Source organism: Pezoporus occidentalis, unplaced genomic scaffold (genome assembly GCF_034315485.1).
Source record: "Pezoporus occidentalis ecotype Australia unplaced genomic scaffold, CSIRO_AGI_Poc_V1 ctg66, whole genome shotgun sequence".
NCBI classification, from domain to species: Eukaryota; Metazoa; Chordata; class Aves; order Psittaciformes; family Psittacidae; genus Pezoporus; species Pezoporus occidentalis.
Genome location: NW_026916009.1, coordinates 866,230 through 892,520, shown reverse-complemented (window position 1 = coordinate 892,520; position 26,291 = coordinate 866,230). Strand labels below are relative to the sequence as shown.

At 37.3% G+C, this 26,291-nt stretch overlaps 1 protein-coding gene across 5 annotated transcripts in view; it reads left to right on the top strand.

The window, feature by feature from the left end:
• Positions 1-26,291, top strand: part of PARD3B (par-3 family cell polarity regulator beta) — a 426,397-nt gene that overhangs the window by 206,864 nt on the left and 193,242 nt on the right. For 4 of the 5 annotated variants that reach the window (XM_062640654.1, XM_062640653.1, XM_062640651.1 and 1 more), the window contains exons 8-13: positions 678-1,036; positions 2,733-2,872; positions 3,620-3,748; positions 15,835-16,020; positions 21,552-21,722; positions 24,715-24,844. In XM_062640654.1, coding sequence (XP_062496638.1) covers positions 678-1,036; positions 2,733-2,872; positions 3,620-3,748; positions 15,835-16,020; positions 21,552-21,722; positions 24,715-24,844 — 1,115 coding nt within the window. The remainder of the gene's footprint in view (positions 1-677; positions 1,037-2,732; positions 2,873-3,619; positions 3,749-15,834; positions 16,021-21,551; positions 21,723-24,714; positions 24,845-26,291) is intronic. The other variant, XM_062640652.1, reaches the window with a different exon arrangement.

The following is a 26,291-nucleotide window of genomic DNA, read 5'->3' as shown; positions in this document are numbered from 1 at the left end:
TATTAAGTCTATATACCCACCTTAGTAAGAGGTTACTGCTTGGAAGATGTGAGTAATATTTATTTATTTATTTATTTATTTATTTATCTGTTTATGTGGAACCACACAAATAGTTGCACCTTTTTGAGCACCAGGTTTTTTAATGATATTTATATGTCCCATACCATCATCCTTTTGTATTGCAACATTTGCAGTCACAATATTTCTTCTGAAATATATCCCATATATCCAATACCCTCATCCTTTTTTACTGCTGTAGAATCAGCCGGTAGTTGCATTAGGTGAAAATGAAAAGATTAAGAGATCTAAGGGTCAGTGAGGTTGTAGTTGGAATAAGTGGAGTCTTGAGCTTGCTTAGAGTAGTTGTATCCACCAGAGCAATTGGTCATAAGTGCTCAGTGTGCTTTTATGCCAACAAGAAAATATGTAACAGACAAACACTTGAAAAAAGTAGCAACCTATGACTTCAGGAGTCTTTTGGTGTGCTTTTGCCACCAGAACTTCCATTCCTCATGTTCCGCATGAAGAATTGTGTTCATTAGTTTATTCTGGCTGATGTCAGGAATTCTGACAGATGTTCTTTTCCTACTTGAAAAGTAAAGGAGTTTAGAAATAACTTCAAACTCTGCCCAGATTTTCCAGTTTGTGATGTGAATTTTCATACCTTTCATTTAAAGGGCTCAGGACATCTTCCGTCAGGCAATGAAGTTTCCAAGTGTCATCTTGGAAATCCTTCCTTCGTATAATCGAGAACAATATGAGAAGTGTGCTATTGCTCCTCTTTGTTTTCTGGATAATGAAGAAGGAGTTGCAAAAACAAAGATTCCACCTCCTGTTCATCCTAAACCTGCTCTAAAACCAGTTAATCTTTCTGGAACAAGCAGCTTTGAGGCAGGTGTACAGGCAACACTACAACAAGCTAAGAGCCCCAACCTCCCACGTCTGGGTAGAAAGTCATCTTCTCCCTCCCTGTCTCCACTTATGGGCTTTGGCAATAAAAAAAATGCAAAGAAAATAAAGATTGACCTAAAAAAAGGTAAGACTTTGGAGATGGTATGCTTGATTCTGTATCATGTTTTCTATAGTGAGATTTTATATATATATATATATATATATATATATATATATATGATTTAACTAAATATATATGATTTAACTATTATATACATGATTTAACTAAACTAGTGACATTAGAAGTATAAGCAAGTTATTTGCAGTTGAAAAGTTCCAAAACATCCAAAAGATAGAGGTCTGTTAACAGTGAAGTTCTCACCAGTCAGCTTTCTGATAAATTTTGGGTGCATGTTCACAAGAACTGTTGATTTTAGAACATCTGATACAGATGATGTGGAAGGTCTTTCATTAGCAACATGCAGTATTAAGAGATCCTTAGACTTTTCATAAGTACAGAATGAAAATGTGAACTGTCTGCTGATGACGTGTTATTTTTCTTCATATCTGCTGATTGACCACGGCACTGTTACAACATGCTTTTAAAGATCTGTTTAAAAATACATTCTGCTCTGTTTCATGTTACCCAAGGAGCTGACTACAGATTTACCTGTCTTTCCCTTTTTTCTGCACTTTCTTCCCATCTGTATTTATCAGCTGTCAGCAGGCTGAATTGTACGTTTATGTCTTTAATTGCTGCTCAGTGCAGATGTCTTCTTTTGCACGGAGTACCAAGTTTATGCACATGTAGTAAAATGTGCTCAAGCAGATCCCAATTAGCATTTATATTTTCTGTTTAATTTTTGTCTCTGATTTGGCTGAGACTTAAATTTGATGCCAGAAGTGGCCCTTTTAAAAACTGTCTGTAACTTTATGCTTTTAACATGTAATGAATGTAATCAAGCTGTCATTTCTTAATTTTTTGTTATTTTTTAACTTAAATCACTCATTTTTACTTCTGAACTCTTCAGCTTTGTGTTAACAAAACCTGCTTCAGTATTCTCTGTATTTTAGATGTAATGCTTTTGATTTTGTAACAGTAATTTATATTTTTAGAAATAATAGGAATGAGATACTGAGATGATATCTCTGAAGGCTATTACAATGGGTAGCAATCCTGCTCAATATAAAAAAGATTTTTATGTACCCTGCTGTTCCTGGGTGATTTTTGTGGCAGTACCTGCTAATATTGATTTTTACTCCGTAATTATTTGTTAACACGTTTATCTGTGAATGCTTGAGGTTGTTTATTTCCAAGCAGCAAACGACTCCACTTAATGGAAGCTTTGAAACACTACTTCCTCCTTTCTTAACAGCATGTTTTCAGCAGTTTTCGCATTCGAATCATGTGACGTTTTCCACTTCTCTCCAAGTTTTAGTAAAACCTGATAAATTATATGTATGCTCATAAATAAACAATTCTGATTGCTCCGATTTATTTCAAAGACTTGACATCAATGTGAAGGCTGATGCTAAAACCACCTAGAGAAAATGTAAACACTTTAAAATGAAAGTTCTCGCTTGTTTTGTATTATTGTGGGGTATCCAAAAGTATCTGCGTTTGTAGCTGTTGCAGGAGGATTTGGGCATGTGTTCTGACATCGATAGAATTGTGAAGGTGTGCAGAAAATACTTGTGTTTACAGCTTTTTGTTTGCTTTCTTTTTTAAGAGCTAACCTGAATGAGTGCCTGTAATATGCTCTGACATTGTTGACTTACTTTTAATGATCATCATTTTCTTGTTGAATTTTATATTGGGAGTTTTTTATCTGACTTTCTAGGTCCAGAAGGACTTGGTTTCACTGTGGTTACCAGAGACTCTTCAGTGCATGGTCCTGGTCCGATTTTTGTGAAGAATATTTTGCCGAAAGGTGCAGCAGTAAAAGATAGTCGTTTGCAGTCAGGAGACAGAATCCTAGAGGTTAGGATAAACATCCCTTGTATTTGCATTGCTGAGTATTGATTGCTGGTTTGGGCATAAATGTTTTATTTCCTTATACATGCTACTGATGATGGAATTACAGTTCTTGACCTTGCCTTAAGAAAAAAGTCTCATGTCTTTTGTATTGTTTGTCAACAAGTATTTGACACTATGATTTGGAAAAAGGTGCTTTTCACAAGGACCTGTGCCTGTTTGAATAGGGGGAAATTAATAAAATCATGGTTCTTAAAGCAGATAAATGTATCAGTTTAGAAACAAAACATGGTCTTCAGTCGTGTCCAAAAATCTCAGATTAATATCAAGGCAGTTAAGCGTTCATCTGAAGGCAATTTTGCTCAAATCTGTCTGTTTAAAATTTTAGATACTTTGTGACTTACAGCCTCATCTAATGGGCTGTTTAACTTACTAACCTCAAAAAGCTGTCGAAGTAAACAGTTTTAATACTTAGGTCTTGTTTCTATACTTTTCATCTTCAAAGCACTTTACAAACTAATTAAGCCTCACAACCCCCCTGCAAGGTGGGTAAGTACTACAGAGCTGCTCTAACAGATGGTGAAAATGAGGGGAAAAGGTTATTTGTGCAGGACCAGAGGGAGAGACAGCGTGGGAGCTGTTGCTAATTCTTCTTTGCTCTCAGTCACTGAATGACACCTGTGTTAGGTGAGGGGTACATGATGAAAGACAGTCATACAGATATGATATCGTCTGTTCTTTTGTGTCTGGTAGGTGAATGGACAGGACATCACTGGCAGGACCCAAGAAGAGCTTGTGGCTATGCTGAGGAGCACAAAGCAAGGGGAAACTGTCTATCTATTGGTGGCTCGTCAGGAGGAAGCCTTTCTACCTCGTGAGCTGGTAAATTTGTCAGTTTTTTCTTGAAGAGTGAACTGAAACAATGACATGTTTTAAAATTAGATCAAGAAATAGAAATTAACTATTGTTGGCTAAGCAAAGGGTAGCTGGTTATCCAGCTAGTTACCCAGCAAAGAGTAATTCTGTAAGGCTTGCATTTGAGAAGTATTTATACTTACCTTTGATTTCGATAGATATTTCATTTTGTCTACTTTAGATACATTTCCATGCAATCTGATTTTTCATCCCAAAAATGACATCATAAATATAACTCACATGTGAACATTGTAAACTAATTTTGTAACTGTGAGGTCAAGCATGGCTGAAAATGGATAATTCTCTTTCAAAAGACTTTAAACCCAAAGTCAAACAAACTTTAAACCAGAAGTTTAAAGTGCATGTAATAAGTTCCTGCAGCTTATCAGTAACAAACTATTGAGGGTGGCTGCCCCCAGGAGATGCACCTTCTAGCCAGTTGCCAAGCTGCAGGAGCATAAGGAATAGAATTCCATTGCATTCCTCACAAATTTTGGAAGCAAGCTTTTACTTGGCTGCTAGTCTTAGGCTCTTGCATGTCCGATTTTGTTCTATGTCAAGTGTTTCATTTTTGCTTCTTTTTTTAACACTGTCATGAAACTGTTCTCTCACATATGCAGAGGGAGGACTACATCAGTGTAAGAGTGCTATGTGATACATACGTGTTTCCTCTCAAAGAAGGTCATCTCTTTGGTTGTCTCTTCCTTATCTTGATTGATGGCTATACTTGACCTTTCATTAAGCAGTTCTCAGGATAAGGGAAGGACAGCATTTCCTGCTTTTGTCTCACTTTATCTCCTTTAAAGGACACAAACCGCCTTTGTCCTTCTCTTAAGATGCAGTCTTCTTGCCTTTCATTTTGCTTTAGACTGTTAGCAGGATCTTCTACAGAAATCCTCTATTATATTTCCTCACAAAACATTGCTGACAGTTTTCCTCTTTTTCCTTGTTACCAGTTGGAAGTTGTTGAGGTAAGGGTGTCTGTTGCCTATGGTAGGATAAGAAGCTGAAAGGGAGTTCAGATTCTCTCATGTGAGCCTTTCCTCTTGTGCCACTGGTGCCCACTTTTTCCTGTAGTACAGCAATTCTGAAGTGTCTTAATAAAACTGGTTTTGTTTTCATTTTCCTTTTTTATAATGGCAGAATATGTTCTGCCCTCTAATTGTGGGCATTCATTGTCAGATTCTCAAAGCACCAAAGTTGGTCATCATAGTACTTCGTTTAGTAAGCCCCAAGCTGGAGGGTCACTTTTTATGTGGAGGGAGATTTCTGAGTCTGAAAGTACTAAATTATCTATTATATTTGGGTTTTCTTTTCTTCCACCAGCTCTTCTAAATAAGAGATTAGTTTTTTAAAATGCTACCCATCAACAGGGTTTTTTTGCAGGTTTAACTTATAAAACACATCACTTGGAAAACATACTTTTAAAGAAAAGTATGTATTATTCTTCTCTCTCTCCTATCCCCCAACATTATACCTTATTCTTTATTGTCATAGTACAAATTCTCTTTGAAATTACTGTACCAGTGTGTGGGCATAAAAGACTGGAAGAATCTGAAAGTTATTTATAATTTTTACCTGCCACAATTGCATGCTATTAAATTCTAGCCCCTACAGTAAGGATCAACTACCTTTCAAGAGGTGACATACTTATGACTGGAATGATTGAAATACAGAAAGTAGCCACATTTATCCTGCTGGCTTGACCTTCGCTTAGATTGCTTTCTCTGCAAAAGAATGATGCATAAGTGATGGCCTTCACTGTAAGGGAGATGATATGTGAATTCTAATACTGTTCTGTGTTCCTTGTTATCCCAATCAAGAACAGTAAGTATAGTACAAATGTGAGTTACAAATTCACTGGGTAATTTTATGGAACCAGCCCTTCAAAATTAAAAAGCCTTTCAGCAACATCTGTTTGGTAGCTCACAGCAAAAGTGTGGATTACCATGCCCTTAAGCTACCAGATGTTGATAATAATACAATGCTTGTTAGAATTCATGAGATGTTTGAGAATAGTCTCGACAAAGATTAAAAAAAAAGAAACTAAAATTACCTTAGCTTTTTTGTTTGTGTTTAGCTTTAGCTGTGATACTCATTGGACTAATTGGACTAATGACTCCTCTGCTACCTCGAAAGTTACAGTGCTGTTTTGGTCAAAGAGGAGAAAAAAGCCAACACTTTAAATGTTTGGTTTTGGGAGGAAAGGCAGTGGATAATCCAATATTTTTCAAGGACAGCTGTAACCGAATGCTCTGGCTGTGTAACATGCATGCAGAGTTTACCTAACACTTGGGGGTTTTGTTAATGCCTGGCAATAATAAAGTAATTGCTTTATATCAGACTTGTTCTTAATTTGAGCAGTTCTCCAGGGTCTGTAACCTGAGAAGCTGTTTTCTTTAGATTTGCTGTTACCTGTTACAAGAAAAAGTAGAAGGACTGCCTAGTAAATGTGCTCACTCCCCACAGCTTCCTAGGGCAAAGTTGCCTCTGGAAGTTGGACCCACTAGCGACCATGCACAAAGCCACTTATGAACATGTTGCTCCACAAGAACCAGGTTCCTAGGTTGATTTCTGGAGAGAATTTGATAGTTGCATGGGTACAAAGCAAGTAATATAAAGAAATACCAGTGGTGGCATTTGGTTGCCTTGGTCTCTAATAATACAGTTTGACTTTTCCTTGTAACAAAGCTGTGGTTTGGAGAAAGCTTGGTCTCACGGATATTTTCTCTTCAGCAAGCTAGATGGGAGCTGAGTTTGGAGGTTTTGTTACTGTGATCTATCCTGATGAATTGCTAGCAAGTAGGAAAATATATTCGGAATAGCAAACATTTACCAGGGCAGCCAAGAGAGATGTATGTGAGTGAGGATGAATCAGTGGTGCAAACAGGCATCATTAAATTGTCGGCAATTGGGCCTTCAGTTACACCAGCCTATGCAACATCTGAGAGTTGTACAGTCGTATTGCTTGCACGTAATGAGGGGATAAAATAGAAAACCAAATCTTTGTAGTGTTGTTACTGGTTTAAAAAAAGGGGGATCTAATGAGGTTTGGGTTTTTTTGGTTGTTTTGGGGGTTTTTCTGTGTAATTGAAGCAGACCAGTGAAGTAGAATTTGGACCAACCACAGGTTGTTGTCCTTATTATCCAGTTAGCCAAATGTTCCCAGTAATTCATGCCAGCTGTTGACAGTGTAGCAGCTGAGTAAGGAGCTGATTCCAAAACTCAGGGGAAGATCTTGATTCACTTAATTACCGCACTCTACAGAGTGGCCGGTGATTAGTGTATTCTTTAAGGTGCATTTGGGCTTTAAACCATGTAACACTGATTGTTTTCGAAAGGATGGTGAATATTACAGAGGGAAACTGGCTTAACTGGGCAGATGTGGATTTTCCAGCTCTCATCAAAGTAAACGGAATACACATAAAACTGTGGCTATCATTCTGTTGTGTTTTGAAAATACAGTCTTTTGATCATGTGTATTTGTTGCATCATGTATTTTCTTCAGGGAAAATGTGTGATCTGAAGCTGCCATTTTTTAAAAAACAATGATGTAAAGATCACTTACCCCCCTTGTCTGTCCTTATCCCTGTGTTGGTAAAACAGGCAAAGCTACTTGAATGAGAACAGCTCTGGTGTAACCCATTCCACACCATGACCCTATGCAATTCCTTATTGTCATTTTTCATGAGCCTTCAGGATAGAGGATATGATGCACATAAGCAGAGGAATGTGCCTGTTCTGCGGTTGCCAGAAATTGTGTAGCACTGAAAATGTTTCAATGCGTTTTTCTTTAAGTTAGAGCACCTATATAGTACGGGCTTTGCATATTTTTCTTTTTTAAGATAGCTTTGACAGTCTCAAATGTGATCAGTATTTCTGTGGTTTATGACATATTCGCTGATCCCTGAAGAATGGAGGAAAAGGAGAAAACCAGCATTTTTACAACAAAAACTAATGGAACAACAGCAGTGTATATAATGTAGTAATTGATCTTTACCTCCGAGTCTTCCTTTTACTTTATAGTACACATGTACTGTACAGGTTAAAAGGAAGCAGGAGGACTGGCAAGTTCAATTAAGCACTTTTTCTGCTTTACCATGTGATTAACTTTTATGTTTCAGTCTTCCCCTAGTTAAATTTGTTTGCTTGAAGTGTTGTCCTTTTTGGTTTTAATATTCAAAGCTTGATTCCTATGGCTTCCTTTTAATTGTTTCTTGTCTTTTTATGTGCAGGAAATGACAGGTGGAATTTCAACCTAGGCTTAACCATTTTTGCACCTGTTCTGGTAGATTAAACCCCTGATTCTAACTCAATTAAGCAGAAATGGTCAAATAATTTCAGTCAGAAGGTGATTCCAGCAAGTACTAATTCTCTGTTGTGTTACTGCTGTTCAAATGCAGGAGAACCTGATGGGGGCAAGGGGGTAGGAAAATATACATAGTGGTTTTTAATAACATATACAAGATTAAGTTCGTGAATTGTTCTGCATTAATGAAGGATACTGTGTACACACATGACATGTTTTCTCTTGAATAATTTTATAAACTGTGTAGGCTTTAAGAAGTCTTGGGTTTTTGGTTTGTTGGGGTGATTTTTTCAAGAACTTTCGAAGGAGAGTGTTTAATTTGGGGTAGTTTATCTGGAATAGCTGAGAAATTAGTGTAGGTTGTACCTACGCAAATGTATCTTTGTAGAGTGAAAACATTGAGTAGTACTGCTCCTTCAAAGGTTTTCAGCTTTCATTATCTTATTTCAGAAGATGGTTACTAGTTCATTATAGCTTAGAGTACTGGAAACTGTGCACTGAGGTTTGTTGATTAGTTACTGTGCTTGTTATGAAAGTCAGTGGAAGATCACTATCTGGAAGGAATGTGACAGTCCTTCCTGTCACAGCGAACAGAAAATGTGGCAGAAATTATCCCATTATCCCAGATTTTAGTGGGACTCCCTAACTTACCGAAGGGGGGAATAAGTTGCTTGAATAATTCAGGTATCTTAAAAAAGTAATTTTTTTTGTTTTTAATTTAAATTAGATCCAATGATTTTGAAATGCAGAATGAGCTCGCATGTGCTGTGAAGTGCCAATATAACTACGAATACTGCAAACATGTTTACTGTGCTTTTCTGTGTGAATAGTGGTAGTCAGCCTTTTCAAGGCTGCAGAGACCTTGCTACCTCTGGTCTGCTATTGCTTTCGCTGTCAAGCTTATCAATGTTACGATCTAGCAATGACTTGTCTTTCAGACCTCAGTCTTCCTATTTTCCAGCCAGTACAATGAACCTTAAAAGGGTGGTCTGAAAGTTCTGGTCATAGCACTTACTGCCTGCAAGAACTTCTAATGGTGCTCTGCCTGCTGGTAAGAAGTAGAGTGGAGACAAGTAAGGAGAGAGCATAATGTTACTTGTACCATGAGATGCTGTATTTGCTTATAGGATTACTGCCAAAACCTCCTAATTTGAGGAACCCTACCTCGGACCATTGGGAAATGAAAACTGTTTACTTGATAGCATGAGTCTCAGCTCTGGTATTGTCCAAATTTTTTTGGCAGCCCACTTTATGAAATCAGAAGTATGTATACATTAGAATGGAGGCATATAAAGTCTGTCTCTTACCAGAAGTTGTGTCTCCATACATTTTAGATGCATTATCCAGATTTACAGTATTTATGTTTAATAAAACCGAAGTATTTGGGCAATTCTTAAATCTTACTGGCAACTGTAGTATCTTGCCATTTACAAGGGTCACCAGCTTTATTCCATATACCATGCAAATATTTTTAAAAGTCTCTCTGCCTTAGAATCCATGGAAAAGGTTTTCTTAGGCTAACTTTACATGAAATGTGTGCATGTGGTGTTTGAAGTAGACATAAAAGCATTATACACTGCTTACTGCTTTGTTTGCTCTCCCTTTAAAACAGTAACCAGTAAATCAACTAAAGGGTTGGATTTGTGCATCAGTATTGTGACCTGCTTGCCAGAAATATATTCTGAACGTATGCAGTAACAGCAATCCTAAATTCACCCTGAAAATACCATGTAGTCTTCCATCTTCATGAGTGATAAGACTTTAAGATCTAAGTGGCAAGGTATATTAACTGCATAAGGCTCCAGCTCAGTACATGGTTAACCCCATATGTGGGATGAAAATGGGTGTTTTCACAGTAGGACATACCTTGATTGAGGACTGAGCAAGTTAACTGTTCTTCCTCTGTTTCCTACAGTTACGTAAAAGGTTAAGTGAGACTGCATTTGTAAGTTGAACAGAAGTGCTACATCAAATTACAAAACACTTTTGCAAAGACACACCATTTTCTTGGGTGAAACTTGCTGTAGGATCTCGAATAGGCATGTCAGGCAAACTTAAGAATCTCTGGTTTTGAAGTGTCCTCTGACACTGAATAGTGAAATGTGATGTATCTGTCTTGGATGAAGAGCTGTATATAGTTTTGTCAGTTTTCAAAGCTGTAATTCCAGGGAGTCTACATAATTGAAACCAGAACCATTCTACCTAATATGACACAAATTTGTAGTGTACTGTGTTAATGTAAAAAGTATCCACGTACAGTATGATATATCTCCATGGATTTGCTGTTGGCTTTTTTGCCTTAGCAGGGTGTGCCATTAGTGACGATTTAGTTTTTATTGCAGTATGGAATACAGATGATTTTAAAGAAGCCAATCTGAAAGCATCTGTCAGAAATGCTAAAGATGAATACATGCAGCAATGACTTCAGTTATTTACTAGATTGTGACAAGATTACAGCAGTACATTATCTTTGAGTATTATTTTCAAGAGTATTACTATATATCTGTTGCAAATACAGTGTAGATTTTTATAGAGAGTAAATGACTGAGCTGTCAGCAAAGTATTTCTTAATTGTGGCTAAGATCTTGGAAAGAACATAGAGAATAGCACAGATAAGGACATACCTTTTCTGCTTTTCTGCAGAAAAAACTTCTTTTTCAAGCTTTTCTGCCTGTGATAGTTATGTGGTGCCACAGTTTAAAGGCTGTTCTCTAACTCTTACAGATATTTTTTTCTTTCTTTTTTTCCTTTTCAGAAATAATTGCAAAAGCATGTAAATGTCTTATTTCCTTCATAAGCCTTTGAAAATAACCCTCCTGGGTCTCTTGCCTTTTGCTCTTGGCTCTGAATGGCACTCCAGGGAGTTGGCATCTCTTATCAGAAATGAGCAGCCAGACAAGGGGCAGCCAGCATATTGAGAGACCATAATAGTGTGTTGGTCAAGGGCAGCAGACAGGTACTGAAAGGTCTCTTGTTGTGTTAAACAAATGCTATTTCCTTCCTGCCTTAAGTGAGAGCTAATTTTTTTGTAAGCTTCTCTTTTGGCAAAAGAACAATGGGGATAAATAAGGCAACCTTTCCACTGAGAGATATGCATTAGATTATCATAAATCCACAGATCAAAAGTACCGTGGTCAATGAGAACAGGCGTTGTAAGATTAAATAAAAGGACTAATTGAAAGTGGTGTCCCAGGGTAGACAGAGGATTGACACGATATTGAGTAGATATAACCAGGGACTAAGTAGAAAAGGAAAGAAAACAATGCAGAGTACTTTTTTCAAAGGTTACAATTCTGTTTGTGTGCTGTGGGCATAAGAGAAGGCTACAAGTATTTTATTACTGTTTAAAATACTGAGAATTTGTTGGTGAAAATTACATACCAGTAAAATTTTAGGCTGTTGTAAGAGTCTTTTGTTATAGGCTTTTAATTAAGAAATTGGAGACCTGAGGTATAGATGTGCATCTAAAAATTAAGTAAAATCATTGGCAGAATATCAATTAATTGAACACATCCCGAGGCCCATGAATAAAGACTGAATAAATTAAGTCTGCATTTCTGAATGTTATTTAGCACATATCATTAGGGCTTTCTGCTCCCAAATCTAGCGAACTCTGTATTCTTTCACGTTCATACAAATTCTTCTGAACTTTTTTGTCTGGTTTGTGATGATTCAGTAAATGTGAGAATTCATTTTACTGAAGTACTATGCGATTATCTCAGTAGATGAAAACATTCCTGTCCTGATTTTCCTTGTGAGGAATGGTGCCTGTTCAGTTGTTTGCTCCATTCTGTTTAACAGCTGATTCTGGACAGCAAGCAGACAGACTGCCTCTGACTTCTGACTACTGCATTTGGTCCAGGAGAAACCACCTAGAGAAAGAGAGGAGACTGTCTTCCGCAAGCAGTTGAAAGAGCTCAGGAACTATCTGGGTAAAATGCTGGATGGTGCAACCAGGAGGGAGCTTTGCAGTAGGAGCTGCGGCTGGCAGACCCCTATAAATAGTCGGGAACAAACATCACTAAATTGCAGAGGTGACTGGGAAGGGAAGCATGCATATCTGGAGGGGACTGTTCAGAGCTTGTTGCAGCTGAGGAAGCCACTGAAGGATGACAGGCTAAGATGTAGTAAAGCTTGAAAGAGGCACCTACCCAACAAGGACAAAGTGAGCAGTAGCAAGGACAAAATGAGCAGTGGAGACTGATTATTCAAGTGTTTGGTGGGGGTTTGTGAGGAGGGTTTGGTTTCGTGTGTGTGTAGTTTAGTTCTTTTGGGGGGGCTGCTTTTGTTTTGTTTTTTTTCTTTTTTAACTTTAACCTTGTGCTGTTAAGTATGTTTTATTAATACTTAAGAGTTTAAAAGCCCTTTTGCTGTCTCCAGTGTACCCATCTTAAAGTAAAAGTACAGACCTGGCCACCTGAAAGTTCTGACCATCTTGAGGTCTTATCACTGGGCTGTCTGGACTTTGATTTATGCCAAAATTTCTCGTTCATCATAGCACCATTGAGTTACTTACCTATGTCCGTAGTAGGGAATAACTTCAGTAATATACTGTCATTTAATTCCTGAAGTGCTGAAATGTGATACATTTGTGATGGAAAATACACGATGTGATTGTTGACTGGGTAATTTACAACAGTAAACTTAAGTGTTTCCTGGGCTAGAAATATATTTGTGTTGTAGCTCCTTTCATTCATTCTATGTTTGAGTGAATTCAGATTCTAGGACAAGCTTGAGATAAGAAATATTTCTAATAGAATTCAAGCATTAGTGCATTGAATAGGACTTCCTTTTACCAGACAGTAATTGAGCTGATGATGGTTGCTCTATTGTAAAGTATTGATGTCTTGGGATAATGTTTTAGCAAAGTCAGGGAAATAGAGGCAGTAGGAATCCAGCTGTATGAGTCACTAGCAGCATTTAATATTCATACCTGCATATTCTAGGAACAGGGACCATCACTCATGAAATTAGTTGCCCAAATGAAGCAGTTAATTGATGAGCTGTTAACTTAAGGATGGCTGGAGCTCTTTTGGCCATCAGTAAAAATGCATTCCTTGGGAAGAGCACTATCATCAGGATAATAATTTGAGACCATTTAGCAAGTATAGGATGAAATCAAGCTTTTCTAGGTTTTGTTCATCCCCTTTTATTTCTCATCTGGTTTTCCTCCTTTCTACTGCTTCTCCCATACTCCCATAAAGACAAGTTTTCAATCTTGTATTTGCACCAGGGAGTCTTGATGTTGTAGACTGACTACCAGGCATTTGCTATCAGATGCTATGCAATGAGTAGCAAATGAAAATGTTAAGGGGGTAAAGACAGAGTTTACTTGGTCTGATAATTAATTCATCAATGATTGTAGGTGTGCATCTCCTTTCCCTGTGAAATCATTGGAATGTCATTCACCTCCTTCATGGGTAACAAATTATTTTAAGTACTATTCAGCATTATTTTTAAATCAACTTTTTCTAGATCTTATGGTAAGGTTGAATATAATGAAAAAGAGAGTCTTTTAGGATAATTGGACTATGTTGAACTAGATGTATGTCCTGTGACAATAAGCCCCCTTGCTGCTTTCCTTGTAGTACTGGGAAACACAAAACCACAATATTGAAGGGGCAAGAGTCTGGTGCGGGTGTCATGGATTAAAGTAGAAAAATAGCAGCAGCACACAGGAACTGCGTGCTTCGGGCACCAGGAAAGTAATACAAACTAGACTGTCCTGAAGGGCTGCACGAGACATCACATGTTGGGGACACTGAGAAAAACGCCTGTCCAAATCTGAACAGGATGTTCCATTTGGGTAGAGTTCTGATCTAAGAATTGTGAATTGGCTGGCAAGTATATGCATGTTTTGAAAAGTAGAAGATGGGGCAGAAAATCTTTCTTCTAAAACCTTAAATTCAAAATGCTGTTGTTAGAAGGCCAGTAAATAGTGAGGCCTTTTCCTTACACTGATTTCTCTTGAAGGAAGTCAGAGCAGGAGTGTTTACAAATTATCATTCTGTATTGTTCGCAGTAGTTATGAATTTGTAGGTTTTGGGGAGTTACGTTCAGGATGTCTCAATATCCACAGCTAAGAAATGAAAGTGACAGATCTGTAACTGAGAATTGTCTACTGGTGAACAAAGACAAAAGCACAAATGAGTAACAGATACTAGAGACAAGTGCTGGCATCAAGACAATTGTCTGTGTTGGTGCTATGTCATTTTTATATTTCACAGTTAGGCAAATTGTGTTGACTTAATATCATGCAGTTACATTCCAGGAAGAATGTGAGCATGGTGTGTATTGGGATTGAGGTTTATAGTCCTAGCACTCTGGCTCATGCAATTCCTCTAGCCAGTGGCTGCTTCTCATCAGTGAAAGGGCATCTGAAATAAATTAAAGTTTACTTGGTGGTTGCTTCATTTGTTGCTTCAGGACAGTAATTTCTGCTCTCGGTTCAGAATTTCTTGTTGATCAGACCAGATAATAGATGAATATAGGGGACTACTCTGGCTGCTGATAAAATATCTGTACTGCTGGTACCTTTGCTGACAATTGCATTGATACTGTATGTACTGCAGCTTAGGCCCTGTAAACAATGCTTCATTAGGTAAAAGGGGGATTGGCCCAGCTACCTCACTCCTCCTTGTGTGTGGCCTCTACTTGATAATATAAGACTTTGACACACTTGCAAGCAACCCCCAGTCATCTTTTTCAACTTGAAATTCCCTGTAATTCCTTTTCGTGTTGTTTTTTCCTATTAATTTTTTAACACTTGTCTTACAAAGAACAAAAAATATCCAAGTGACAAGAAGCATAAACTAATGAATTGTCTTTGATTTATATGGACAAGGAAGAGTGCAGTAAAATTGGGTGTGATGCGTAAGGTTTTTTTCTAGTAATGCCTTCCATGAGCACTTTATAGTAGGTCTCCTGTCCTAGTTTTTTCTGTAGAGTGCCAGTATGAATATTTCAGACAAGAATTTGATTTTGTTTATTTTCATTATTCTAACTTGCTTTAAAAATACAGAACAGGCAAACCTCCACCCCCTCAACCACATACAACTCTACGAAACTGCACATACAGTGTACAGTGAGAGAAAGTCCTTTCTTGGATACTTGGATACTTAACTTGGCACTCTTGTGAACAGCAGTCTAATCTAGGAAAAATTGTGGGATCGACCTATACCAGGAGGAAAAAATATCCCTAAGAAACCTCTATGGATTAAAAGTATGTGCAAAGGGAGTTAGTGCAGAATAAGTTACTGTGTTTCCATTTCTTACCCTTGCTTTTGTTGAACCAACTTCCCTCTGTAGACAGGTTTAAGGGAAGGATAATTTTTTAAGGATGAATCTCAATTTTCAGAAGGGAATGGGATTTAACAGTACAACTCTTGTTACAGTTTGTGAGCTGCACGTAAAGATGTTGAGATTTTTATGGCTTACATTTTTATGCAGCTGTGTTTAAAGTAAATATCTTTTCTATATTCTGCTGCAACATCAGTTTCATATCATGTGGAACTAAGCTATTTTACCTTCTATTTATGCATATTTGTGGGTATCATTAAAAATAACATTTTAAGCCATGTCGTGACAAAATGTCAGCTAAATGTACTGTTGGTTATAAGGCTGTTTCTTCAAGCTACTTTCTGGAAAAGAGGACTGTTTCTTATCTTGGGAACCTATGGAAACAACTCATCCATTGTCTCTGTCCCCTTTTCACCCATATTTTCATCCTTGTTTTCTCCAACAGAAAGGAGAGCCAAACTGCAGTATTCTGTCTCCGGAAACCACAGAGCAGTTGACCTTTGAGATTCCTCTGAATGATTCTGGATCTGCTGGACTTGGTGTGAGCTTAAAAGGCAACAAATCTCGGGAGACTGGAGCTGATCTTGGGATTTTCATTAAATCAATTATTCACGGAGGTGCTGCTTTTAAGGTATAGAAGAAACCCATCAGATGGTGATTACGTTAAAATTCTGATGTTTCTATGATGAGTACTGAATGTCACTCAATTCTAGGAAGTAATAACTTTTTTCACTCATTCCTTTAGGTGAACTGTAAATCTACTGTTTTGTCCCAAGATTCTGGTGGTGTGCGTGGTAGGGTTTGCCCCAAGGAAAGTGAATTGGTGGAAATTTTGGGAGGCATTTGGGTGCTGTAGGAAATGGGGAAAAGGGTGAAGGATGAGGTGATGAGGAAAGGCTGCCTCCCAGCTTCCCCACAGCTTACAGGGGCACATGGGAAAACTTGCATGTTGTTAGCCTCAATGGCAGATACCTACATTTATTGTCTATCTGCACTGATTTTAGTCCTCCCAAAGTGATAACAGTTACGCCTATAAAAGCAATCAAAAGATAAACTTCTTCACAAAAAAGTAGAAATTGACAATTCTGTGAGGTTAAGGAACATGAGTTTAATTTATGCTGTAAGTTAAAAGCTAGCTTGCCATTTTCTTTCTTTTTTTTATTCCAAATATTTTTTACCACCGTAATAAAAATGTAACTTGGCTGAGGCTTCCATCAGTTATGCAGGTAACCAATTGTTCCTGAGATGGATTGAAGTGGTAATACTAAATCGGTAAATGAAAGTGTTTGAATTGTTGTGCTCCCTCTAAGGCCTATATAAGGACTGCTGGGCATTTTTATGATTTTAAAAGTATTTGAGTTATTTTCTAATCTTTAGGAAAAAATGTTGACTGTGGTTTTTTTCCCTAATAAAACTTGGAAAAGGGAACTTTCTTGAAATTAGAAAAGAGTGTTAATCTTGCAGAGCTAGTATGTTTAACTTTTGTGGATCCATAAGGTAATTTTTTTTCTCTTGTATTATCTCAGCAATTCCTCACTTTTCTCTTTTCTGTAAAAATGCCTTTTAATTCATTGTATGTAAATTCCTCTACTGACATCAGCCTGCTGAGTAAGACAGTTCACAGCATTAAAACTTTCATAATCATCTATTTACAGCATCTAGTAAATAGCAGTAATTAAGATTTAGCTTTGATGTGAATGTTTAATACATCCCTGCTTCTATTATTTACCTGTCCCAGTCCCACTGTTATTTCAAAGCTCAGATCTTCTCAAGTATAACTGAGCCTAGTATATGCAGTTCAGAATACTGACTGTGGTTAACTCAGGGCTAAAATACAATTGAAATAAGCTCATCTACTTGTGTATCAGAAATGAGTTAAGGAACGAATGAACAAATTAGGGCTGGATAAACTCAATTTATGTGCATGTCTGCTATGAACTGCAGCTCATTTTACTGTGAAAATGTGGCTGCCCTCCTTGCTTTCCCAGGTTTGTGTTTCCTAAGTGATTGTCCACACTAGGTGCTTTGACAGTCTGTATTGCCACAGATAAACTCAGTGTTTTGAATAGCAAGGCTTGTGGAGCCATATTCTGACAGCACGAGTGGGCTGGCTTCCTAACTTGTCACATCACAGACATATAAAACAACTTTTTCTAGTTCTGTCTGTTTACCATTCTGTGTTCTTACACAGTTACTCCAAAGCTTGGCTTGAGGGATCTGCATACTAACAAAGCAAGATTTCTGTGCTCACACCAAAGTAAACAGGCAACTGGCACAGATAGTCACCATGGCCAGAAGATCATTTTGTCTCATGATAACCTGTGGTCCTGTTCTCTGATCTACCTTGTTATAACCCTTTCACCTATTACAGCTCTGTAGCAATAGATCTGAAAGCAGGCTCCAAAGCAAATGAGGTAGTAGCTGAGGCTCTAGCTTTGCCCAGAACTGTTGAGAGAATCTTTCTGATGTGTTTTTTTACAAGTACTCACAGAATGCAGTCATTCTGGCAGTGTCTTAAGAGCCACAGTTAACTGTTGCATATGGATGGAGAACAGCTGTCTTTCTCCTGTCTAATGACCTTTACACAGAACATAATCAGTGGGTATTAACAACTAATAAAATTTCTTGTATCAAGTTAAAAAATGTGCACAATTTTGTGTGTAAATATTTAAAGATGTCCTTACTGTCCTTATTTTAAATATGTTCTTTTTAAAAAGCCTTTCTTTCCAGCTGGTAGTTGTCCAGAGCATTTTCCCATGCTATTCATTGTAACTCTTTGAAACAGGGTATTACAGATTTAGACATGTGCATTTGCTTTTCAATGTGCATAGTTTTCTTGGGAAACTATCACAGGAGGAAATCATAATGGTCACTGACATGAGAATTCTCTCACTTTTTCTCACTTCTGCATTTAGAGTTTGCTGATTGAACCATTATGTCCCTTTTTAACCTCCTTTTGCAACTTTGAAGTGTCTATATTTTTTATCATCCCTAAGATAAAGAGGTTACTAGAATACTTGGTATTTATAATTATTCAGAGACTTTCATGTGAAGAAAACAAACATTTGATTGAGTTTAAATGCATCGTCTTTCCCCTGTAACTTTAGGGATTTCAGCCTTCACGTTCAACTTGAGACATCTTGGCTTTTCACTTGTGATGCATTCCTGATGATGAGGTATTTGCTGCCTACTGCAGCTGAAATGCAGCAGAGCGTTTATTAGAAAAAATAATGGAGTATTTTATATGTGTGCGTTTATTCAAATCAAACATGGTGTAGCTTGAACCTCCTTGGGGCTTTTGAGTGCTGTTGCTTGTTGCATGCAGTGTGTGGGGAACTGGATGATTCCAGTAAATGACATCAAGGAATTTCTTCTAAGAGAAGTGTCACTGATGTGAAAAGGGAAATAACTAGGTGTGCTTCGATTAAAAACAAAACTGCACAAGGAACATGGCATTATATCTCCCTGCCCTACTGTAAAAAGTGAGAGTCTTGTGACTGGCTGCCTGAATGCGGTAGCCATGGGGTGTATGGTTCTACCCATTGCTGTGAGTCTCCATTAAAATAATTGTTTTTAATGAGTAAGGGGAGCAGTAACTTCACCCTTTAATAGATTAGCTCACTTGCTGTGTCAGAGATGACATTTGAAAACTGTTTTGCTGAAGTGCCAAATGTTGTTTTTCTACTTGGAAGCCACAAAGAAACCTACCTTTCGGAGATGAAAGTTAAAAACGTGTTAAAACAACATTTACTTTGTTTTAAGCCAAGCAGATTGTCTTGCAGTTCAGGCTTCTAAACCAGGCCATAACACCAGTGATGTGAAAATCTATGAATGGAAACTGTGAGATGCTGGGATTTTTTTTTTCTTTTTCAGTTTTTAATATATCAAAAGTTTTTTTTCTGTGAAATAACTTCTACCCAAGCATGCGTGAAAACAGTGTTCAGCTGTCTTCCAACCTACCTTGTGCAGGTGACTTGGGAAGTGTAGTTGATCAACGCTTATAAAGCATGCATCCTTTTTTTTTTTCCCTCTCAGATCATAGCTGGAGTGTTGGATTCCAGTTGAATTTTGCATTAAAATGGAGCATGTAACAGAGTGGGAAGAAGGGAGATGCATCTGAAGAAGTTCTTTCAGAACTGACATTATTAAGATATAAATAAACACAAAGTCTCATAAAAAAAGTATTCCAAGGCAAATATTAGGCCAATTCTGAGCTTTCTGAGGCTGCAGTGATTCATTTAAAAACACCCATTGTGTTCAGGACAGTTGCATAGTCAATAGAGGTAGTCATGACAAGACGCAGTTGATGTTGTATTTGTATATACTTTAGTAAGAAGCTTTAACGTGTATTCATACATGAGTGTTCATCCACAGAAAGGAAAAATAGTAATCCAATAACCTGTGGGACCGCAGGAGGAAGACATGAGGACCTGTAAAATTTTGAAAGCCTTACAGAAACTCACAGAGAATAAATTCTTTTTTCCTTTCACTCCTGTTACCATGAATGGCTCCATTCATTTCAGCAAATTTTGATAGAACACAAAGGAATTGCAACATGTGCAAATAATAAAACTCCCTGTTCAACAATGTTAACTCTTCTCTCCTTAAACTTTAGCATGTGTGATGGCATCATTTTGTACATAGAGAAAGGGTGGGGTTAACCTATTGACTTTGGCTGTGTGTAAATTTAAGTTGGCATGAAATGTTCAAGAAAGGTGGGAGAGGTTTCAGTATCATTTTCCAAATGGCATTGCTGTTTCCTGTGCTCTATTCCCATACCCTCCTGAAAAAAGTTTTGTTTCTCCTCATTTTCCTTCACTTACTGACTCATCTTCCAGTTCTGTCTTCCCATCTTCTTGTCCCTCTCAGTTTATTTTGGATTTTAGTATATGCTATTCTTCAGCTCTGTGACTATTCGTACTCTGCCATAGTAATGATGATATCCAGTTCCAACAAAAATACAACTTACTAAAGCTGAGTTTTTCACTGCTGCTGTAACTTACTTGAGCACCAATTACTTAGACTTGGCAGCAATAGCAGAAGAGTTAATTGAACATCTTAGTGATAGAAAAAATAAAAATCAAAAAATGTATGTGGTTTTGATTACTTAAACGCATGAAATATGTAAATAGTTCAGAAAAATACTGTATGAAGAGTATGTAGTGAGCCTATGAATGAATCAGATTAATTTTAACTAAGCATGTATTTCTGTCCAAGGTCTTTCGCTGACATTCTTTCTTTACTGCCCTTCTAGACTGGGTGTCTTACTCTTTCTCTTCCTTTGATGAATTATGCCAACCTGATAATTGTGAACTTGACTAGCTTAAAAAGAAATTCTTGTCTCTTAATTAAATAGACCTTATCCTCTTTTTAAAGAGAGAAAAGTCCACAGCACATGTTTTTATGAAAAGAAATAAATCACAGATAATAATGGCAACAGCACTAGGACTCCTAAGACACAAAATAGCAGTGTCCTCTATTTTATTACACCCACAAATATTGGTTAACCTTGGCCATGAAACTGAATGACTTTTCTTTCAAAGCATAGGCTACTTGAAATGGCTCAACCCCAATTTTGTTACTGACAGCAGGTTTAGATGTTAAAATACTTGGATGACATTAATTAAAATAAGGATGCTTAAGCCTTAACCATTCTGAACTGAGAACACTACCCCATATGGTGGCATGGTAATTGTGATAAGATAGACACTAGTGAGCCTATAAGACAAAATTTTTGGAGCTGTTTCTTGCCAGACCCTAATAGCAGATAATAATGCATGCAAATAGCATTGCAGTACTCCTTTGTGTTTGCACTGCAGATACTAACAGCTATCATGTGGGTCCTTTTAACTAACCAAATGCTTCTTTTCCTGTTTTATTTTTAGAACTGATACGAATTAAATTGTATATGCAAGAAAAACAGCAGTGTGTGCATGCACTGCTGTGTTTGCAATTGCCCTATGAACCCTTCCCAAAGTAGAGTAGAAGGAGGGGGCAAAAAAGGCCTATTAATGGCCACAGATTTCTCTGGTTCTATGCAGTCTCTTGTTTCTTAAATTTTAGAAATTAATATCCGATTGCCTTTATCTTGCTTTCCTGTATGTAGCACTTCTGCCTAGTAATATTTTTTTTTAACCTTTTGGTTTTATTTTTTGCTTGTAGGATGGTCGTTTGCGAGTAAATGATCAGCTTGTTGCAGTAAATGGGGAGTCTCTTCTGGGCAAGTCAAATCATGAGGCTATGGAAACGCTGAGGCGCTCCATGTCCATGGAGGGGAACATTCGTGGGAGGATCCAGCTGGTAGTTCTCAGGAGACTAGAGGTGCAGACAGAGGTGAAGCAGTAAATGCATTTATTAGATGAATGTCTTTCTGGTCCCAGTGTTTCTTCATACAAGAGATATGGTGGCTGAAGTATGGGTCACACAGATACCTGGCAGAATGAATTCTTGATTTCCTGGAGTGTTTTTTGTTGATATCTCCTGGTCTTGCTGTTTCTGTTGAGACCAAGCTAAAAGTTGCCTGTTATTTGTGTGTGTGCGCGCGTGTGTGTGTGTGTGTGTTCTTCTGGTTCTGTCCTGTTATTTTTGTGTGTGTGTGTTCTTCTGGTTCTGTCCCCCCACCTTCTTTCTTTTTTCTTTTTCTTTTCTTTTAACCATCAAGGAATTAATATCTTACTTTCCCTGGTCAGTTAAAACCACCCCTTCAGGATGGGTTTCTGAATTGATTACCATAAAAATTGCTTAAGTAAGGTAACAAAATAAGAGAAAGAAATTTTAATGGTTATGTTTTGTAGACCTCATGGAAATGTGCACACTCTTCATCTCACATAGACATGTGTATGTATAATGGCTGCCCCACTCCAGTTTTACTGTTGACCCTAGAGTAAAATTGTAATAGTTTTTTAGCATCTGTGCAGTTCCTTAAAATAAAAATACATGAGTGGATTTGGGGTAATTAAAAGGTTGTAATAAATCCCTTTATAGAATTCCAAGAGATGATTTCAAGATTCTTACTTAATAAACATTGCTGGAACATTTTAAGATACTAAGAACAATCATGTTTGTGGGTGCATTTGTATAAAGTATCAGATAGGAAAAAAGAATGCAGGTCTATTTTAGTATCATTAACTTTTAATATTTTCTTGGTAATTTCCTATTTGATTTACTACCATCATTGATTGACTGATAAACAGATCTAGAAGTATATTACTTGCCAGACTTTGGGAGGACACTCTGCAAAAGCTTCGCTGATGTCAGTCGTGCCAGGGAAATGTGAGAAATACTCATTAAGGATTTCGGAATGTGTTAGAGGATTTTTGCTTTCCTTTTGCATGAGACATAGCATTATGCTGTAAGAAAAATTATGAAGTGTATGTTGTATTTCCTGTGCACTCATGTGACATAAGAAAGATAGCTCACCTTCAAATACAGCTCACTCCTGCAAGTTTTCTTCATTTAACAAAAGCCAACCTTTAAAAGAGAAAAACTTGCACTCAGACATCAGATTGACCTTATAAAGGTGTGAGACTGCTTTTTATAGTTAAGTGTATAGTTTTGTATATTATCCAGATATATAAAAGTGGTAAATAATCTTGACTCATGCCCTATAAAGAATGCATAATGAAGTCTTGATTGAATAGAATTCATTTAATTTTTATAGGGTAGTCTTTAGGTTCAATTTTAATTCCATTTGAGCCTGGAGACCATAGCAGAAAGAGGTTGTTGCCCATTCTTTCCTTTCCCCAAAACAGCTTCCTGAGTGCTGCATCTCAGCTTGGTAGAAGGAGAATATGTTTAGAAATGCATTATTGTTTATATTGGTCACGACACTAATGGAGGTCTTCCATGACAGCTATGTTTTATAAGCTGAACACTCTAATTAGGCTGGTTACTGATCAGTTGTTAGGATATTGATTGTGTCATTTATCAAAGAGCTGGAAAAGCAGATTTGTTGTTGATGTTAATTTAAGGCTCTCTATCCCACTGGGTACAAGTCTCCAGTGTAGTAGTGGTTGGGATACTGCAAGGCTTAATTTAGCTACCAGTATCTTATGTAAACTAAAGAATTTCCAGTAGCGAGAAGAAACATAATTGTCAGTGGCTGTGTGGTGTGTTATTTCAAATACCTCATACTGCACTGAAAAGGAGGAGAACATGTTACATGTGCTCTGTCCACTAGGACTACATTTGTAACTGGATTGTCAACAGGAGCATTCCAGCATTGATCTGTGTTCTGAGTTGCATTTTTTGCCATTGTATTATTAATTTTAATTGTTATTAGCCCATTATTATTGTTGTTGCTGTTGTTGTTATTATTATTATTACTATTATTCAGCTTGAAAGGCAGGTTGCAAGGTGATGTAACATACTGTCCTTATGCATTGGTTTGCAGGCCATCGCTTGCCAATGGATTAAATCCTTTGTATCATTTTACAAGGAAATTGTAAGGGTTAGATACATGCATTTCTTCTGGAGATGTGACTATATGAGATTTAAGGAATGGTATATTTAGCATAACATTTGCTGGTGTAATGAACATGCAGTTTAAAAATAGAAGACAGTTGGAGGCCCCTTTAAAAAGCAGATATAAAATCACAGAAACTATAAAGGTTATTTTGAAAACTATCCACAGTAGTCCCCTCTGTGGGTTTTCTGTTTTTCCCAAATAACAAGTACAGAAACATCTTTCTGGGTCTGTCCCAGTTTTAGAATCTGTGATTTATTTTCCCCCCCTTTTTTCTTTTGAGCAACTGCTCAGGAGAATAAATTAGGCGATATGGCATGTATGGGGGGTGGGAAATATCTCAAAAGAAAAGCTGACTAGGGGTGTGACAGGAGTTTGTTTAGCTGCTAGCCAGAAGACCTGCGTTTGGGAGTTTGGTGTAACTTTACTTGCAAAACTGCTCTAGTGTGTGATCATCGGAACATATGCACTCAGTCTCTGAGAGAAGGGAACCAGCTGGCTGGCAGAAAAATACCATTGGCATTGCCCGTGTTCTTGTGTTGACAATGTCACAAGCTGCCCTCCCAGATGGAGAATTTGAATGAAGCCAGTTGTGGGTCATAAAAAAAAACAAACCAGTCTTCGTTTTTGTGCATCATCCTTAATGATTGTTATAGCTTAGGTATTGTCTGATTTCATGGTCAGCAAAACAGACAGTAATTTTGAAGCTATCTTTCAAGTTCTCGTTTGAAAGGAAGCAATGTACAGTGAACGCATTACATTACAGTGTGTTTCTGCACTGTCTGTAGTGATGGCTGGTCTTCTGCATTGTTGAACATTTAGGTATTTGTGTTACAATGTATGGTTCTGTTTTTCCCTTAGGAACGTTCAGATCAGGGAGTCTTTCAAAAATCAGCTTTTGATGGGAGTCATAACTTCACAGCTGCTTCCCGACGCAATGATACTATTCTTCAGCCGTTTGTAACGTGCAGTCCTCGGGAAAGAATAAAAGGTAGTGTCTCTATACCCTTCTCTGTGCTAAAAGAAAGTGCTTTGTGGTTTTGGTTTTTGAAATCCACAGCCTCTATAAAAGCAGTTAATTAGGGTAAGTGCACACTATGTTACTTTGAGGCTTGAAGATCCAGTGAGGGTGGGAGAGCTGACTCAGAAGTTGTGAATTAGATTCCTGGCACAAATTCCAGTTTAAGTAACAGTTTCTAGCTCGTTGCCCCAACACGTAAGGTTGGATAAAAAACAAATGATGAGTGCAAAATATATGTTGTCAAAATGTTTATTTTCTATATATCTTTAATGAGTGCACTGATTTTTGCATTAAATTCCTAGATTATATCCCAGGTTATTATAAGCTAAATGAATTTATACAAAGGCGTGATGATCATAAAGTACACTTGCTTATTTTAGACTTAAGGTAAAATTTGTTCAAAGGTTAAAAACATTTCCTTAATTTACAAATTGGAATTATATTAATGAACTCATTAAAAAAAATTAGGTAGATGTGTACATTGCGTTTGCTCATACATGCAGGTTTTCGTTGTACAAACATATAAATAAGAGCTTTTAATACCACTTATTTTTCTGTGGTCTTTCATTTCTGATGGCATGCTGTACTATCTGTCCAATTTGCACCTGACTCAGCAAGGTACTAGTTATCTGAAAAGTCAAGTATTTGAGATGGTCTTGACCCCTTTCCTTTTAAGTGTCCTGTTATCCTTCAAGCCAAACACATACTTAAATACCTTCCAGTAAGAAAAAAAAATATTCTCTTTGATGTAGTTGAATTATGCATGATTTTTCCCACTTCTTGAGACAACTGTGGAATCTGGGTGGCCTGCAAAAAGTAATTTCATAGGCTGCTGTGATGACTGTTTTAACCAAAACCAAAGAGCCTGCGTCTGTAAAGCTCAGGCGAAACTCCTGTATAATTTAGGGGTAAATAATTGTGTTGACTTTGGTGTTTTTTGACAGTGTGACTCCAGGCAAAGAATTAGATACAGGCTCAAGCATTGTAAATATCCAAAGATCAGATCATTCTGTTTAGATCTACTTTATATTTCTTTTATATGGAATTTATACTGATTCTGTATTTAGGGGAGAAAAGGGTCATCCTCAGAGCTAGCCTGCCCTGTAGAGTTAGTCATTGCTAAAGGATCAAAAAGCAGCAAACACCTTTAAATGCTTCCTTAAAAAAACATATATACAACTGCTCTGGAGCCGTTGATACAGGTGAATGGCAAGAGGTAACCTGGCAAATAAAATTCACAACAAAATACATGGAAGAGCTGTACATTCAGATAACTATTCTCCAACTGCAGTCCAAAAATCAGGATGGCTGCTTTACAGCTCGTTTGTAAAATCGTTTCAGTAGACATAATTTTAATTAAAAAAGGATGGTAAGACGGCATTATCGCAAAAAACTGTGATGGCCTCAGTAGAGAATG